The 13,821-nt window shown below is 45.2% G+C and overlaps 1 protein-coding gene across 1 annotated transcript in view; it reads left to right on the top strand.

Annotated features, from left to right (window-relative positions):
- DUSP10 (dual specificity phosphatase 10) overlaps positions 1–13,548 on the top strand; it is a 40,435-nt gene extending 26,887 nt beyond the window's left edge. The window contains exons 3-4 of the mRNA XM_043569236.1: positions 7,213–7,584; positions 11,164–13,548. Of these exons, the coding sequence (XP_043425171.1) occupies positions 7,213–7,584; positions 11,164–11,429 (638 nt within the window). The 3' untranslated portion in view covers positions 11,430–13,548. The remainder of the gene's footprint in view (positions 1–7,212; positions 7,585–11,163) is intronic.
- Positions 13,549–13,821: the final 273 nt, after the last annotated feature.

Raw genomic sequence — 13,821 nt, 5'->3', positions numbered from 1 at the left:
AAAGTGGAATTTCGTTCTTGGTATATATTATAGTCAAGTATTAGCTTATTTGCAGAATGCTAGACTTTATAATCTACCAGGCTGTTTTGCTGGGAGCAATGGCATGTCATCTGAGGGGTACACAAATGAGTAAATTACCCGAGTTATAATGACTGTACAAGCAATGTCTTGCCGGTAGATTATACATGTGTATATATGTACATATACGTGTGTGTGTGTGTGTGTGTATATCTCCAGAAAATTTGCCAGAAATGCATGTATTTTATGCCTGTTTCACAACCCTATATATCTCCCCCTCCCATTCTATTGAAATCTTAGAACATGAATAACTAAATATAATGAAGTTTCCAATGGAGACCACCAACCACAAGACCCGCCCCCGTTCTGCACGCCACTTCCTCCTGCGTTTGTCTAAGCTGGGACCCAACAGCACTGAACCTGACCTTTACAAGAGCAGAGCTGCAGGCCGGCAGCCCGGTGGCATCTTCCAGCACCCTTTCCCTTGGGACTGGCGCTGGAAGATGGTCTCCGATTCCCTCCGCGTACCTTTCTTCAAGGTCCCCCCTCCAGCTAAACCTACGACAGCTCTAGAGCAAGGAAAGCCCCCCAACGTCTCCCCCCCCACCCCCGGAAGTGCTCCTCATCTTTGTCCCCCGCTGACAGCTCTTCTCCAAATAGCCACAGGGTTTGAATACCTTCTTAAAGATACCAGGATGGATGTTTTACATACAGTTTCACTGAATCCCTACCACCCACCTGAACAGAAGTATTCCAGATTTATACTTATGGAAAACTCATCCAGGAGCACCCAGTAACGTTCACAAAGCCCCACAGCTGGCACACGACAGAGTCATTTTTCTGAATCAAGGCAAAGCTTTGCCCCTCTGCCTTATATATCACAGATGGCCTTCTAGAGCTGGGTTTTAAGATGTATCTGTAGATAACGTGTATCTCCTACCAAAGAGATCAGACAATAAACAAACAGATAAAAACAAAAACCCGTGAGGCAACATGTATCTATCTTTCTGGAACACTTAACGGTATTTACCCAAATAATCAATATGTACTCAGTTGGCGTCAAGATACTGATTTGTTAAGAATTTTAAGCTTAACGTACCTCTTGTATATGTGTTTGTTTGTTTTTTTTTTTCACACTGGGACATTTCACACGTAGGCGATGATGTGATAGGATTGTAGAGATCCTAGGGAGACTCATCTCTGACTCGTGGTCCCGGCCACCATGGCTGCTGGACCCAACCTCCTAAGTCTCTCTCTTCCCTGGGTAACGAAAGTGTTTCTTAATCCCTTTGTGTCCTCGTCCACCTAGTGACACAGTGCTCTCACTTGACTCATCCTCTCTAAGATAGCCTCCCCACGTTGCCTGGGGACAGGATCATATGACAGCGTAGGTGACACCACCTGGCATTGAACTTGAAATCATTCCTACTATGAAATCCTCAGTTGTGTCTGTGGACTATGAAGACTGTTTCATGTGAAACAAGCCAGGGACAGTAACCTCTGTGGTTCTAGCTGGCATCCCCAATATTTCCCCTGTGAGGGTGGGTAATTCTGTGCCTCGAAAAGTATGAATTGACTGTGACTCCCGCTCTATGAGAGTTTCAGTGCTAGAAGCCTGACATCCACTCTGGTTTCTCCAAGCTTTGTTTCTTCCACAAGGATCCTTGTGTGTATAGAATCTGGAGAGTCTGCTTCGATATACTGCAGTTTCCTTGGAGGACCCCCAAAATAGGATCCGTTAGGGCCCATTGTACACCGATATCTTTCTCATTTGTCGTAATATCTAACTCATATAGCATCGTATCCATATGAAGAGACCTATGAGATAGATACTAGAGCTAACTACGTGGATGTGGACACCGAGGGGCAGGGACGTTACATAACTTGCCCAAGGTAACATAGCTAGCTAGTGATGGCAGCCAGAGGTTTAAACCCAAGCAGCCTGGCTCCAGAGTCTGTGTTCTTAACCACGGTCATCAGAGCACCAGTTTGCTTTAAAAGACTCATCACCCAGTAAGGAAAAGTAGACAACAAAAAGGAGTGATCAGCATGCTGTCACTCTTCGAGAAGAGCTCCATTTTCATCCCCCTCCGCCGTCCTTTGGGGGCTAATCCCATCTGCTGACCTTCAGTGAGGGTTTTCCTTCAATTTCTGGAAAGTGCTCACTTTCCGGCCTAGCATGAAACGAAAAAAAGCGTGTGCGCGAAAGTGCTGTCCGTCCCCAGAATACGGAAATCTCTTGCTTGTAGATTCTGCATTTGGATGTGGTTCTTTAATTTGCCGCCCAGAGCCCTGCTTCTGAATCACATTACAGAAGGCTCCTCTGTTTCTAGGACGGCAATGGTCAACACGGCAACGGGAACTGAAACAAATCTGCCGGGAGGTTCCCCACTCACGCTGGGATCCGTTGCTTCAGCGGGACGGTCGCCTTGCTGTTGGGGGAAACCAAGGCGACCTGTATTCCTACATATTTTTCTCTAGGGGTTGGGTATGCTTGGTTGTTGCCATTCGGAATCAAAGTGCTGACCATGCTCACTTTGGCAGAGAACCTAGTTTTGCCGATAAGGTTTGAAATGTTTGCCCCCAGCAATGGTGCTCCTGCCTGGAAAATATTTGCACGGTAACTGCAAGCAATTGTGTGCGTAAGAAGGTCAAGATCGCTCAGCCCGGTGGGGACTGGGGAGGCGTGGGGGGTGGGGGCAGGGATGGGTGTAGAGCACTTTTATTGAAAACACCATCCGCCTCTGGAAAAAAATAAAATAAAACAAAACAGGAAGTCAAAAACTATGCAGTCGTTATTGGGAAAGCTAGGGCCAACAAATGAAATCAGATATATTTGTTTAGGCAGGATAGGGAGCTATTTGTTTTCCTTATGATAAAAGTATATTATTTCAGTGTTAAAACTGCTCAGATATGTTTGTCCCTGGTTCTTTTGAAGTAAAAATTTAAAAGGAAACGTTCTGCAATATTAGCTTCCTGATCGTTGTTTAGGGTCTTCTTTTTTTTTTTTTAATTTATTATAATGTATTGTCAAATTGGCTACCTATAACACGCAGTGCTCATCCCAGTAGGATCTTTATATTAAGAAATTTGGGGGAGGTGGCACCTGGGTGCCTGGGTCGGGTAAGAGTCCAACCTCGGCTCAGGTCATGATCTCGCAGTTCGTGGGTTCGAGCCCCGCGTCGGGCTCTGTGCTGACACCTCAGAGCCTGGAGCCTGCTTCGGATTCAGTGTCCCCTCTCTCTCTCTGCTCCCCCACCCCCCACTAGTGCTCTGTCTCTCAAAAATGAATAAACTTTTAAAAAATGTAAAAAAAAAAATTTTTTTAAAGACCTTTAAAATGGTAGTTTCCCAAAGTAATAGAAGTAGAAAAGTGCTCACCATGGATAGTTGTTTTCAAGCCCTTTATTTTTACTAAGCAGTTTAATCCTCAAAACAGTAGTGTGAGGTACTCTTATTGCCCCTGTTGTCTATCTGGGGGAAAGAAATTTGCTCAGGGTCCGGAAGCTAGTGTTGGCGGTGCTGGCGCTCAGACCCAAGGCGGCCGGCCTGAGGACCGACCACGCATGGCACTTAGAGTTCTCGCGAAGTGCAGTGTAGACGATCAAAGGGAGATAAGGACAAGGAGGGTAATAATTGTGGGGTAAGAAGACATTACGTATCAGATGCCTGGCTATATATCAACATGCTTACCGAGGCTGCTCAGACCACAGCCCTGCGGGCAGGTGACATTACGTTCACTTTACAGATCAGTAAGCCGAAACTTAATGAGGGGCAGTGATTTGCATCAAGACTCACTGCTCTGATGGGGCAGAATCAACATCACACCCTGGGTCTGTCTGCCTCTACCAACTGCTCTTAACCACCAGCCACTTTGTCTCTACTTTGCTTGTCAGTTATCCTGCTGTAATGTTCTTACGTAGTGAAGGACCAACAGGATGGAATCAAAGCTCCTCCCTAGGTGATCAGGCAGTTCAGCCTCTAGTGATACATGGTAGCGTAGCGTCCGGGGAAGGTGGTTGGAAGAGAAAACCATATCAGCCTTAGTCTTCCCTCTCCTCCTTCCCCGGCTCCCAATTCCAATTCCCTAAGAGCAGAAAAACCATCCTCCCCGCAGACATCTGTCTGAAGAACCACCACGGTGAGATTCGACCCATTCATTTTGCCTGAAGCTCCCTCCCAGGAGAGTTGTGTAACTGCGGATGTGCATGACCCGTAGGGGGACTGATGCTGAAGCTGCTCAGCAGACTGACGAGTGAACAGGAGGCGATTTCTTCGTGCCCCTCCATGAGAATTCCCTTGTCCAACTAATGTATTTGAGCCCGTGGGATTTCCTTTTCTAGCCTCGTCGTCTTCCAATATTCTATGAACGGAGTCCCCACATGGCTGCAACATGCAACACACACGTAGTTTTGCACGTGAGCACCCCCTGTGAGTCGGAGCCTTCTGTGTCTGTCTGTCTCACATTCCCTCCTCCCCTCCCCCATGGGTTTTTTTCCCCCATTAGGCAAATGCAAGGCCCATGCCACCTGTTAGCATTACATCATTGGCTCTCCAGAACACAGTTGCACCAAAGGCCTTAAACAAAGTAGTTCTTCTTGTATTGTTTGTACTCAAAGAGCTGATATCATGCCAACTGATGTCATTGTATGTCTTTGTGTAACTGCTATGGCAACTGGGCAGGTGGGGAGCCTCCAGCTGATGTCATTGGGAAAGGAGGTATAGAGACAGAATTTTAAAAAGCTGTACGGTGCTTTTTTTTTCTGTGTGTGGGTTTTTTTTTTTTTTTCTTTTTTGGCATGCGTTTTTTTTTTTTTTAAACTAGCCGCTTTTAAGACAAATTACAGCTTGAGAACCCTAAATAAGAACAGAGAAAAGTCCCCTCCCCACCCCTTCGAGACTTCTTTTGAGTTTATTTGGCTCTTTCCTCTCATCTTAGATGAAAAAGTGTAACGACTGCCTTTTTCTCAAGGGGAAAAACAAAGTGAATTAGGTTCCCATCACAGAATCAGTGTAAATCATTTACTTGGATTTTATGGAGGCAAAGCTAAGCGGAGTTTAAAATAACTCTTCAAAGTCTCTTTCGTGGCATTTGTGATGGTAACAGTGGGTGATTTCAATTTGCTTTTTTTTTTTTTTTTTTTTTTTAAGTTGTCACCAGTGAAGTCTTTCTGGCTTTCCATCTCCTCTGTCTAGTTGACAAATAATCTCTTAGAGCCCAAACTTTTTAATCATGATTTCGTAGCAGAGTACGCCAATAATATGTCAGGGCAGAGTTTAATTCTAGAAATCCACCAAAATGAACATAGAGCTCCTGTTTTTCTTTTTGAAAAGCAAAGATAGGTTTTGACACTTACAGATGAATGAAATGACCATAATATTACCCTCTTTGAATGATCTTTGCGTCATCGCTGGGCCTTGATGAAAATATGACTTGGCCTGTTGTCACGCCTGGCTGTGTGTGTTTGGGGCAGGAACAACCTGAGACTGTCTAGGTTGTGGCCTGGAGAGCCCTGCCCTAGTTGCCAAAGATGAGACTTGAAATGGAGGAGGGCATATGTTAGGTTCAGAAACTAGAGGACAGATAGACTTCCTGTGTTTATTTCAACACAACGGTATCCTGTTCACGCTTTGTGTTTCCTGCCTTATCTCCTGAAACTATCAAGACAGATGTAAGGCCTGTATCAGGAGGCATAAATGTCATGTTCCGGAGGCTTTCAGCTTCTAGGAGGTCTCTAACTTCCCCCTCCTTTTAAAAGGAAGGCCAGGGTATCTGGTTGTTTGATTAGAATGGGAGCCCACACGGCGGTAATCATATCAACTCAGGTTTCATAGCCCTTACACGTATATCATGTGATTCGACTGTCGTAACAATCCTTGGGGCTTAACCATGTGTGCGATGTATCTAACAAATATTACAGGAAAAACTTAAACGCTACTCTGCGATCCATAAATTTCCTAACTCAAATTCTTTTTTGCATGGTCCTTTAGCTTTTTATCACGTGTATGGTGAATGTTTTGGATTGGATCTGTTTCGCTTAACGCTAAACAGAAACATTTTCTTTGTTTTCAGATCCCTTTCACAACTTTCAATGGCTACGTCACATTCCCTGGGATGAATATATTAACTTTTCCTTTTTTTTTTTTTGTAGTTTGTTTTGGTTCTTGGCCTTTCCTATAAAACAATAATGCTGTGGTCAACGTCTTGCCACATCTAGCTGGATATGTTTGGTTAGGTGATTTTCTTAAGATACATTCCCATAAGTGACGCTGCAGTTGTTGATGGGGACGTTTGCACACTTTGCCCGTGTGCATTTATTCCAGATCCCCAGTCACGCTCAGGGGTAGATGCCGTTACCCTCAGCTTGCAGATAGGGAACCGAGGCACAGAGAGAGAAATTAACTTGCCTAAGTCACAGAGCCAAGAAGTTGTGTTACTGGGACGATAGCCAAGGGAATCCGGGCCTTCCAAGGTCCCTGTTCATAGCCACTTTGCCGCGTTGGGAGCAAACTTCTCATTCTGGGTGAGGTAAGCTTATGGAAGAGTGCAAGGCACGTGCCTCCAGTGCCCGGGGAGGTCGGCCATGCTTTCCCTGGCTCTCGACGTACAAGGTTCTATGTAGGCCACTGAGCATATGGCTCTTTGAAGCAGATCAAATCTGCTGCTGATAAAATTGCCTGATGCTGCACGGAACTCTTTCCAGGGGAACATGCCACAGTTTGTAGAAAGAGCACATTTCCAAAGTACTGCCTTCTGTGGGATCATCTGAAGCTTGTCCTGGATCTCCAAAAGGACTCGCATTGTTGTCTCTCTCTCTCTCTCTCTCTCTCTCTCAAGTTTATTTATTTTGAGAGAGAGAGGGAGAGAACATGGGCGGGGAAGGGACAGAGAGAGGGAGGAGAGAGAGAATCCCAAGCAGGCTCCCCACTGTCAGTGCAGAGCCCAGTGGGGGGCTTGAACCCACGAACCGTGAGATCGTGACCCAAGCCCAAATCAAGAGTCTGACACCCAACCGGCTGAGCCACTGGGGATGCCCCTGGGCTGGCACTTGGGGTCCGATTTTATTTTCTAAGAGGTGCCTAGGCAGCAAAGCATAGTTTATTTCCCGGGGTGGGGGGGACGGTGGCACCGTCTTTCCGCCGGCTCCGAAGTTCTACAAGTGGTCACTCTCACCTTCTGTGTGTCTGCTCCAGGTGGACTTAGCAGTTTTAAGCAGAACCATGAAAACCTCTGTGACAACTCCCTCCAGCTCCAGGAGTGCCGGGAGGTGGGGGGCGGCGCGTCTGCAGCGTCCAGCGTGCTACCTCAGTCTCTCCCCACCACCCCTGACATCGAGAACGCGGAGCTGACGCCCATCCTGCCTTTCCTGTTCCTCGGCAACGAGCAGGACGCTCAGGACCTGGACACGATGCAGCGGCTGAACATAGGCTACGTCATCAACGTCACCACTCACCTGCCCCTCTACCACTACGAGAAAGGCCTGTTCAACTACAAGCGGCTGCCGGCCACCGACAGCAATAAGCAGAACCTGCGGCAGTACTTCGAAGAGGCCTTCGAGTTCATTGGTAACTATCTCCCGCGGGGGCGGCTCACCTTCAGCCTTCCTCTCCCCCTCCAGCTTTCGCTTCGATAGCGAGTCCAAGGTTGATGCTTGGGCTGCAAAAAAAAAAAAAAAAAAAAAAAGGCGGCTCAGAGGTGTTTCCAGGCCTCCCCCACCTGGACCAGCCAAAGGATTCTCCCAAGTCATGGCCCACGGAATGCATGGGAGCCCCTGGGATGGGTTGTAACGAATCGGTGATTCCCTTTGGTCGGGATCTGGTCAATCAGAAAGCCGCATCCTTGTGGTTCTCCAGGAAAAAGACGGTAGGGCTTCGCGTCGGTAGGTTCTGGCACGTCATCTCAAAAGAAGTAACGGGGAGGGAGGCATAGGAGGACAGAGCTGCTGCCATGGCCATCTGGTCTACCGTGGCTGTGGGCGCCTTGCGGGAAATGAAGTGCGAGGAAAATGACACCGCCTCCAAACTCGCCCCCACCTCCCTTACCCCAGGTTAAATGAATTCGCAGTTGGTATAGCTTCTCTACATGAGGTTGAGGCACGGGTAGCATTTGCTGAAAGGCCGCTTCTGAAGAATGTTCTTCAGGAAAGCGGTGCTGTAGCGAGCATCCTCAGGTGTCACATCGGTGCGGAGGAGAGGGAGGAGAGCGGAGGGATGAGTTGGTTTTTTTCCCCTTCGACTTGCTTTGTCTCAGTTCGTAGACATGGGGTAGCGGAAGCGTATGAACGTGTTAGCAAAATGGTACTAGGTTTCGTGAGACAGCTTACCCCAAACCCGCTAAAGTAGGAAAGATCAGGTTGTGTAGCCTGAGCAGTTCCCAAGGAGGGGAATTCTAACCACAGCAGACTTTAGTCTCCAGAAGGAGGTAACCGCCAGCCTCACCCTGATCCCAACGGAACCTTCTGCTGCTCCCAGAGCCTCGCACTGTTTTAAGGCTCTAATGATCATTTGGGGGAATACCTAGCCCATAACCAACAATTTTTTTTCAAGTGACTCCAGCCTTCATTAACCACAACAAGGTGATCGAGTTCTTTCCCTAAATACTATAGCAGGTTGTTACTGGCCTCTGTCCCAGGAAGAATGCACTCATGTTTGGCGATCCTTTTGCAGAAAGAAAAGCCTTGGGTCTGAGAGGTTTGCTGTGGATTTGGCGGTTCTGGCCACATCACCCAGCTGTTTTCCTGGCCGATTGTGCCTTCAATGCAGGACCATGGAATATGCAGTCTGCAAGGAAATTCTGAGTGGTCCCTGAACTCAGAAAAGTAAAGTGACTTCTCTAAGATTATAAGAATTTTAGTGGCCAAGAAAGGACCAGAAGGCAAGGCTCTTGACTCTGAGGCAGGAGCCTTTCTACAATATGCTGGGGCGGTGTTTCCACTGCTCAACTGGTTCCCGAACGGCAACACTTGTGGATGCAAAGGTGTCTTAGATATTTTATTCATGATATTCGAGTCAAACCTTGAGACCCGAGGAAGAAATGTATGTCACCAAGTTGACGAGGAACTTTCCGGTTGATATATGGTGTTATGACTGCAATTTTATCTGATTTAATTCCAGTTGGGGGAAGTTAAGAGATTGTTTCCCATTTAAGGAGTAGCATAAGGCATGCTTGTTCCGACAGGATTTCAATCCAAGCACCTGCATTCCTTATAGGTTATTCAGGCTTATCTGATTTTTTAGAAGGAAAACAAAACAAATAACAACTAGCATGTAACCTGAAGAACAACTCAGCATCACAGCCTGCAGAGACACAATTTCATTTTTGTCCTTGTATCATTAGATAAACTGAAATTGTGTAGTCTTGCTTTGGGGAAAACAGTAGGCTTTATAAACATAATAACATTCACTGAGAGTCTCATATAAACTAAGCAGAGTTTAGGGTTTCACGGTGCCAATGTATTTGTTCCTGAATTGGGGGATATTATTCCCAGATTCCCTGAGCCTTGTTAGTTAGTATTATTCCCATTACGCAGACAGGAGGATTGAGGCTCTCGGGAGTTAGGTGATTCACACAAGGTGTTCATCTAGTGTGCCGTGAAACCGGTGGTCAAACCTAGCACTTTGCATCTCATTTTCCTACAACCATGCTTCCCAGTCTTGGTGTGGAGGTGAATAAATAGCGTGTGCTGAGGAGCAGGAACTACAAAAGGGAGCTGCTTTCTTCAGATACCGTCATCTAGGAGAAGTGAGCTTCATTCATAGATGTTTAAGATGGAATTTTGTGTGAGGTTTCTTTTCGCCGGAGGGTAACCCATAGAAGTGGTTTAAATTAGGGGAGCCTTGGCTGGCTCAATCAGAAGACCATGCCACTCTTGGTCTAGGGGTTATGAGTTCGAGCCCTATGTCAGGTGTAGAGATTACTTGCATAAATAAATAAACTTTTTTTTTTTTTAAAAAAGCGGTATAAGTTAGATCACTCCTGTTTGCACCCCTCCCCTACTCCTCATCTAATTGATATCCCTTCAGAGAAACTTTCTTTGGGATGCCTTTTGGTCTAGAATTGTCATTAAGAATCCATGTAGGCAGTGCCCACAAAGCTATTCTCCCGAGCTTCTAATATACCTGAAAACTTACAAAGTATTGCTTCTTTCAATCGTTCTGGGTCCTGGACCATCACTAGAATTCCTCCATCTTGCTCCCCATCGCCATGTTGGAACAGCATACATGGATGCGGGGAGGGATTGGACAGTCACACGTAGGTGATGCCCCCTGTGCCCGAGCACTGCGACTCTTTAGCTGCATTTGCAACAATAGACTTTTCTGGTAAGAAGCCGCACCTAGCAACTTTCTCGTTGCGTTTTGTTTCTTTGGCCTCGGAGTTTAGCAGGATGGAAACCCTCACCGATTTAACACCAGTTCCTACAGATCAATCCTATAATAGAAAGAAAGAAATGCAGGGCTTTTTTTTTTTTTTTCCTCTCTGTCACAGCTGGGACGGCCATTGTTAACAATACTAGTGTCGAAAAGCGACACAACCTTGAGATCGGAATTAGCATCCTTGATCCAAAGGGTCTCCTTCATCAGTGACTTGCTTCACGGGCAAGTTAGCTGTGTTGTGACTCTGGCTGTAAGTAGGTTGTCACTACCTGTGATGTGGACGGTTCCTTTAAATGATTCTTTTACCTCGTCCTCTCTTTATTTATTTATTGTTTTTTAAGTTTACGTATTTATTCCGAGAGAGAGAGAGAGAGCGCACACAAGTGAGGGAGGGGCAGAGGGAGAGCAAGAGAGAGAATCCCAAGCAGGCTTCATACCGTCAGTGCAGAATCCAGCGTGGGGCTGGAACCCACGAACTGTGAAGTCATAACCTGAGCCGGAGTCGGACCCTTAACCCGCTGAGCCACTCGTTCTCTCTTTAAGTGTAGACGTGTGGCATCTTATTCACGTTCATATTGCTGTCAGCCAGTTCTGGAGGTTGTGCCATAAACACACACAGTTAACTAGCAAATTATAACTGAGCTCTAAAACCGCTGGAATTTATTCTTTTCTCGACAAAATATAGCCTTGTCACGTCTGGATAAAAGCTAATCTCTCTTTTCCCATCTCTCCCTTCTTTCCTGCACCTGTCGCCTCCCTCCCTTTTCCCAGAGGAAGCTCACCAGTGTGGGAAGGGGCTTCTCATCCACTGCCAGGCGGGGGTGTCCCGGTCCGCCACCATCGTCATCGCGTACTTGATGAAGCACACTCGGATGACCATGACTGACGCTTATAAGTTTGTCAAAGGCAAACGGCCAATTATTTCCCCAAACCTTAACTTCATGGGGCAGTTACTGGAGTTTGAGGAAGACCTGAACAATGGTGTAACACCACGGATCCTTACGCCAAAGCTGATGGGTGTGGAAACGGTGGTGTGACAGAGGCCTGGATGGAAAAGATTACTGTTCTCCACTAGGAGACGAAGAGAAAGGAGGTTGGATTCTGTCTTTTTCTCTTTTTCTTTCTTTCTTTCTCATTTTTTTTTTTTAGATGGGGGTAACGTTTGTGAATGGAAACAAAACTTGTTTAAAAACTCTTTATTTTTAACAAGTGTGAGAAGAATTTAACTTTTGATGCCCATTGAGATTTACTTCCCGTGAACTGACGAAGCAGGGAGGCTAAAGGAGTAATTTTTTTAAGCCAACAATAAAAATATAATAAAAGCTGTTTCTTCCCCCTTTTCCTTTTAAGCTATTTGTAGAGTTTATGATTAAATAGTCTGTGCAGGTTCATAGACCGAAGATACTACTACAATTGCAACAAATTAAAAAGAACCAAAAGCAAGCGGCAGAAAAAGACATCGAATCACAAAGGCCCGACATCTGTCTGGGTCATCCACGCAGAAAACAAACACCCAATCAAACCAAGCCCAGGCGTGCTCACTGGTGCAAAGAGAAAAATCAGGGCAACTTAAGTGGTCTAAGAACCCTTCACATTCTTTAAAGAGACAAAAGATACTGTTGATTTCGTGTGTTTCATACTCTGGATTATTTTTCCCCCCCTCTTGGGTTTAAGAGATTTTTTGAAATAGCAAGGGACTGACCATGTTACCATAAGCCTTTACTGGCTTCTCGTGCAATAATATGGGGTTTTGAGTGTGCAAACCAGTGAGAGCTGACAGCCAAATAATAGGCAAATAGTGTAAATTTGCCAGCTTGGAGATAGAAAGGAATTCAATAAAAATCAGTTACTTTCCTCCCCACCTTTTTTCCTTTATTATTATTATTATTATCATCATTTTTTGGATTTGATTCTGGTTACAGTGCCATAAACCTTGTTACATATGTATATCAGAATGTAAAAAAAAAAAAAGACAAAAATTTATTTAAAAATATTTTTCGCAAAAAACAAAACAAAACAAACTTGATGTGTTTCTGTTGATTGTGTAAAAATTTATTTTCATTATATAAATGAAACTCATTTGGGGGTGTGTCTTTTTTCCTCAACTCAGGTTCAAGCATCTCTTACCTCTGGTACCTTGTGTATGTAACGTAATTTGGAAAGAAACACATGTTTTTATATGGGGAAAGAAAGATGAGGAAGGGAAAACATTCTGTGTTCTCAGGGTGAAGCGGAGAGAATTAGCAAGGAACCCAAAGAGCCCCGGTCATCGGCGTGCCCAGTCGTCACCCCCTCTTCTACCAACGAAATTCTCTCCAAATTAGGGGAAATGTCAGGTGAAGTCACCTTTGAGGTTTGGGGGGGGGGTTCCACTCCAGCCTTTGAGTTTTGATGATCAGGTCACTGCTAGATTGATTAGTTAGAATTCTGTGATCTTTTGCAGTGGCTATCTGATAAATATGTGTGAGCATCTGCCATTTAGGGGTCTTGACGGTCCCTCCCCTGCCCCATTGCCACTTTCTCACTTGGCATCTTTGGTAACATTAACCACAGAGAGTACAGAGCAGCAAAGTGCAATTTCCTGCTCTTTTGACAGCAAACTGAACTCAGCTCCATGGGTACAGTGGCTTTCCCATCACACCTGGTTAATCCATAGCTGGTATCCCAGGGGTTCCCAAGCCACAGAAAAGAGGGTGTCGGGGGAGGGGAAGAACACGATCTCAAGGTTTTCTGCGTTTTATTAAAATACATGTCTAGAGGGAGCTGGCCATAGGGAAGAGTCACAGCAAATTGGAAACATGCCTGGCGTGAGTCGCCGAATTGAAGAATCCTGCCATGTCCTGTTCTAGATGACTACGCTTGACGTATTTTTGTGAACATTGCTTAGAACTGTTGTAACAAACTATTTTTGCCAGTTATTTTTTTAAATAGCTTTTCTACTAGAAGTGAAAAAGAAAGTGAAGACTGGATTTAATGGGAATTAGCTGAGAGCTGTTTGAATTATTTTTACTACGAAGTGTTAATCAGGTGAAAAGTAAATTTCTCTTTTGGTGTTTTCTCTTCTTCAGACTAGTACTCTTCTTGGTGTCAGAACATATTTAAGGAGTCAAGTTGTTACATAATTAGTGATTTAAAATACATGGTGACTTCCTAGGCGTTTCTTTTTGTTTACTCTAAATCCAAAAGTTAAATTTCTGATAGGGTGTAAGGCTTTTTTCCCTTTATTTCTTTATCTTTTCTCCCCCCCCCCCCTTTTTTTTTGTAACAAAACAAGGAGAAGAATCAATACAATTTCTCTTCTTTAGCTACGTGGAAATGATTGATGGTCTTTGAACTTGATGATTTTGAGAAAAAGACTGTCCTGGGGCCCACAGGAATCCTGCCAACCCACATACCAAGAATTCTGAGAGACCCAGGACTTTTTTGCTA

The sequence above is a fragment of the Prionailurus bengalensis genome, chromosome E4 (assembly GCF_016509475.1).
Source record: "Prionailurus bengalensis isolate Pbe53 chromosome E4, Fcat_Pben_1.1_paternal_pri, whole genome shotgun sequence".
NCBI lineage: Eukaryota > Metazoa > Chordata > Mammalia > Carnivora > Felidae > Prionailurus > Prionailurus bengalensis.
This window is presented reverse-complemented; position numbering and strand designations above follow the sequence as displayed.